Source organism: Triticum dicoccoides, chromosome 7B, assembly GCF_002162155.2.
Source record: "Triticum dicoccoides isolate Atlit2015 ecotype Zavitan chromosome 7B, WEW_v2.0, whole genome shotgun sequence".
Lineage (NCBI taxonomy): Eukaryota > Viridiplantae > Streptophyta > Magnoliopsida > Poales > Poaceae > Triticum > Triticum dicoccoides.
The window spans coordinates 302,305,223-302,309,146 of record NC_041393.1 but is presented as its reverse complement, the minus strand read 5'-3'; the positions used below and the strand labels follow the sequence as shown (position 1 = coordinate 302,309,146).

The window sequence follows — 3,924 nt, the reverse complement described above, 5'->3', positions numbered from 1 at the left end:
AGGGTGTCCATTTGCGGGTGAGCATTGGAGATGCGCTTAGTTGGCATTGATGTATCTATGCCTTGTGGTTATGAAACTATGCTTGTAGGAGTGAACTGTGTTGCCTTTATGCTTGTTTAGACTTCAGTTTCGAGTCAACTATTTATGCGTTTGTCTTCTGAATATGGTGAAATGTTACATATATTGTCTGTATTTTAGATGAATATATTGTCTGAAATATGTTTAACATATGTTGCTGAAATATTTCCAATATAGATTGCCTTCATTTAGATGGATATATTTGACATGTTTTCATTATGAATCTTTTTTTTTTGCGGGAATCTAATGCCTTCAGTATATGAATCTAATGCTAGCTAGATCTTTTTTATTTTGATTAGCAGAAAAATGTATATTTATTTCATTGTTTTTACATTTTACATTGTAGATGTGTTAACTGTAGAGGGAGGTGTGTGTTCATTGCTTATTAACAATAATTCAAAGTGGCAACCAAACAACATTTTTTTTTTTGAAAAGGGGATGAACCCCGGCTTCTGCATTTGGACGATGCATGCAACCATTTTATTAATTATTCATCAAGACCATACAAAGTAATACATCAATACATGTGAAGGCACCATCTGTCGCTACTCCTATCAACTTGATGAAGGGTGCAGATTGTCTGAGCCGTATACCCAAACCTCACAGCAAAGCCAAACATTTAAAGCTGGAGCTTCAACCAAGCCGTAATGTTAGGTCTGGGGCACATATCGGTCTGACTGACTCCGAGTGGTCCCCGCCACCGAAGACAATCCATCTTCAAAGAAGGTATTAACACAATCTGACCTTGCGAGGACGCCACCACGGCATCAAACAACACAACCGCCCTGCACTCACATCCAGACGCATCCGCCGCCAAGACTGTGCGGCACCATGCCGCCAGGACCCACCAACATTGACGCATGAAGGAATACAGCACCGATAGCGCCTTCGTGGTCTGATCTAGGATACCCAGATCAAGGTCGTAGTCCGATCTAGGATACCCAGATCAAGGGTTTCCTCTCAAAACAGTCTAAGCGCGGAGAAAATGACCGCAAAAGCAATGTCTTCAACAAGGTAATGGCGCGTAGACACCGCCAACACCCGTCATGACCAAAGTCGGAGCTCGGTTTCCACCAGCGGCCACAACTCCCCAACTCGCAGCCGGATGGAACATATGAGATTCATTTCATTTCACAAATCCATCTGGCAGCTAAACTAGAAAGCTTCCCAGCAAACGAAATATCCTATGATGAATGTGTTTTCGTTTCATTTCAAATGAAATGAGAACCGAGGTGCCAAACAAGCTATAACAGTTTGCCACAAGATGAACCACATCATTGAACTAAAACGAGGCACAATTACATTCCGAAGACAGCAGGCTGGATAAGACTCCGCTCCATCAGAGAGGAATACCAGTAGCTAGGCTGCCATACCTACGGATCAGTTAGCAACGACAGGAGAGATGCTCCTGCACATCATGCTACATAGGCTGCCGCGGCACTAGTGCTACCATGGCGGGAAGAGGTTTATCAGTTATACTACGGCAGTTACAACACAAGAGACCTCCATCACAGACCAACATATGATGTGCCTTGCAGCCTTCCAGAACAGAAATTCGCCATGAATATATCTTTACACATCTGTAGAAGCAGAATGAATCGCCTCACGCTCGGCATCCAGGCCACTTAACCTCCTGCTATTGTGTGAATCAGTAACAGAACATTTGGATTAAACAGAAGAGAACTTTAGAGAATATGTATCAAACCACCTTGGTTTATCAGACTTGGAGAAGTGCTTAGACATGATGGACGCCTGTAAATTCAGTCCCCAAATGTAGGTTACTGAGCAGTTTGCGCACTAAAATATTTGCTATTTCAATGCTATAGATAATTCTCATTTATGAGTGGTTAAGCACCGCATACCTGCTCTTGGATGATGCTTCTGGCTTCAACTAACTGAGCTTCAAGCTCAAGTTCACGCTCGGTAACTTCCGAGGTCACTTCAGCACCTTTTTGAGCATCTTGAAGTTGCGTCATTCGTGCCTGTGAAGTAATTTGTTTTACAGAGTTAAAGAGGACAGTGAGAGGGAGAACAGTTTGCATACTGAAACATCAAAAATAAGGAACGTGTGGCAATTCAGTGATTGCTACCTTTACTGAAGCCATTTTAGTGCGCAAACTCTCCTCTATCTGGTCTCTGGCCATGTGAAAGGGCAAGTCAAAGACATCCTGGCAGGAGGAAGCCCAACAAAATAAAGGATGGATCTTGTGACTCCAACTGAGAAAATCATGTGACAGAAAAGAAGGAAACACATGACACCAAATATTTCATTTCCCCCAATTTTACATTTTTTATGCTTCTGTTGTGATATCATACATGGCAGAAACAATGTGGATTTTTACGAGAAAAATTGAACCAACAAAAACCTCTGCAAAGAAGATTAGGCATGCATACCGTCTTGCCCCCAAGTGGGGACTGGGGAGACCCTGCCTCCTGTCTTCCATTACCAGCAACAGCAGGCTGTGATGATCCAGTTGGAGCATTAAGGAACTCACGCATATCCATCTGATATAGAACATTATTACTCAGATTAGAACACGGTGTATATACATCTATCATGAAAGGGATAATACAATGTGAATCCTATTAGCAACTTAGAATATTACACACCCATACATTAACAAACAACCAAGGAATGAAATGTGGAACATCGCAGTATTTACCTGCATCGAACGTAACAGTGCCCGCAAATCAGCATTCTCCTGGACTAGTTCTTGCTTCTTCACTTCATATGCATCAACCTGAATGCATTCAAGGTTTCCTTAGAATATACTCAACCAGCTATGTTTCAGTTTTACAGAAGTGGCTCACTACTTACAATCATTTTGTAGTAGTCATTGTCATTCTTTTTTCCAGTCCATGTTCCACGCTGCCGTCCCTCTTTCTGTCAAACAAAATAACAACGTCATCAAGCAAAGCAAACCTTACACAACGTCATCAAGCAAAGTTTCGCTTACACAGCACCTGCAACAAGTTCATTATTTCCATTCCTGAACGTGATGATTCCTTTTTCTTCTCCATCAATACTTGGTTTAGCTTCTCCTACAAATAGAAATAGTTCCATAGCAACAATTCAGATTATATCTCCATGCGATGTCTGTTACATATCTTATGAGAAAAATGCAACAGCTCGCCTGCAATTTGATGTATTCCTTTTCTTTCTTCTTCGTTTCATGAATTTGTTGGGAGCGTACTTGCTGACAGAAGGAAGATAGTGAATCAGGACAGGACCTCATCATCCCATAACAAGAATACTTCGATCATCCATAAACAAATAAAACAAACAAAACGAAAAGAAATTTTTGCAAGGAAAGGAAAAGGATAAGACCATTTAACCTGATTTCCAATAACCATTTTTTGAAATTCGTCACGTTCCTGCTGCAGCTTCTCAATATGAGCTTTCAGAGCTGCGGTGTTTTTGGCCTCCTGGTAATTGCGGTTGGATTAGGGGTTAGTTTTAGAATTTCAAAAGTGGTAAGGATCCAAACAGAGTTGACACGAGGACAGACCGTTCGGGTCAAAGTGGCCAACTCTCGATCTTTTGCTGCCAATTGGGCATCCATCCTTTCGATCTTGGCTTCCAGTCTTGAAATATCAGACTGCATACTGCACATTGTATAACACAAGCCGCCATTAGCCATATATAACATAGTGATTTAACAATATTCTATAAAACCTTCCAAAGGCTGCAAACAATTGTGTTGATGTTGTTAGAAATATGCAATTTGCATTTCCTGGGGGCCAATGGCCAATATGTATACACATGTACAGGTGGTAAATATGCAGGAAACCCCTCATACTACAGGGAAATTATAAAGGGTACACATGAAACGTAATATAACTCTA

General features: G+C 41.3%; 1 protein-coding gene across 3 annotated transcripts in view; it reads right to left on the bottom strand.

Annotated features, from left to right (window-relative positions):
- Positions 1-1,263: 1,263 nt before the first annotated feature.
- Positions 1,264-3,924, bottom strand: part of LOC119337074 (afadin- and alpha-actinin-binding protein-like) — a 6,422-nt gene continuing 3,761 nt past the window's right edge. For 2 of the 3 annotated variants that reach the window (XM_037609183.1, XM_037609185.1), the window contains 11 exons: positions 3,588-3,684; positions 3,415-3,504; positions 3,213-3,275; positions 3,043-3,120; positions 2,897-2,962; positions 2,742-2,819; positions 2,473-2,583; positions 2,169-2,246; positions 1,941-2,060; positions 1,787-1,830; positions 1,264-1,714 (listed from right to left, as the gene is read on the bottom strand). In XM_037609183.1, coding sequence (XP_037465080.1) covers positions 1,651-1,714; positions 1,787-1,830; positions 1,941-2,060; positions 2,169-2,246; positions 2,473-2,583; positions 2,742-2,819; positions 2,897-2,962; positions 3,043-3,120; positions 3,213-3,275; positions 3,415-3,504; positions 3,588-3,684 — 889 coding nt within the window. In that variant the 3' untranslated portion in view covers positions 1,264-1,650. The remainder of the gene's footprint in view (positions 1,715-1,786; positions 1,831-1,940; positions 2,061-2,168; positions 2,247-2,472; positions 2,584-2,741; positions 2,820-2,896; positions 2,963-3,042; positions 3,121-3,212; positions 3,276-3,414; positions 3,505-3,587; positions 3,685-3,924) is intronic. The other variant, XM_037609184.1, reaches the window with a different exon arrangement.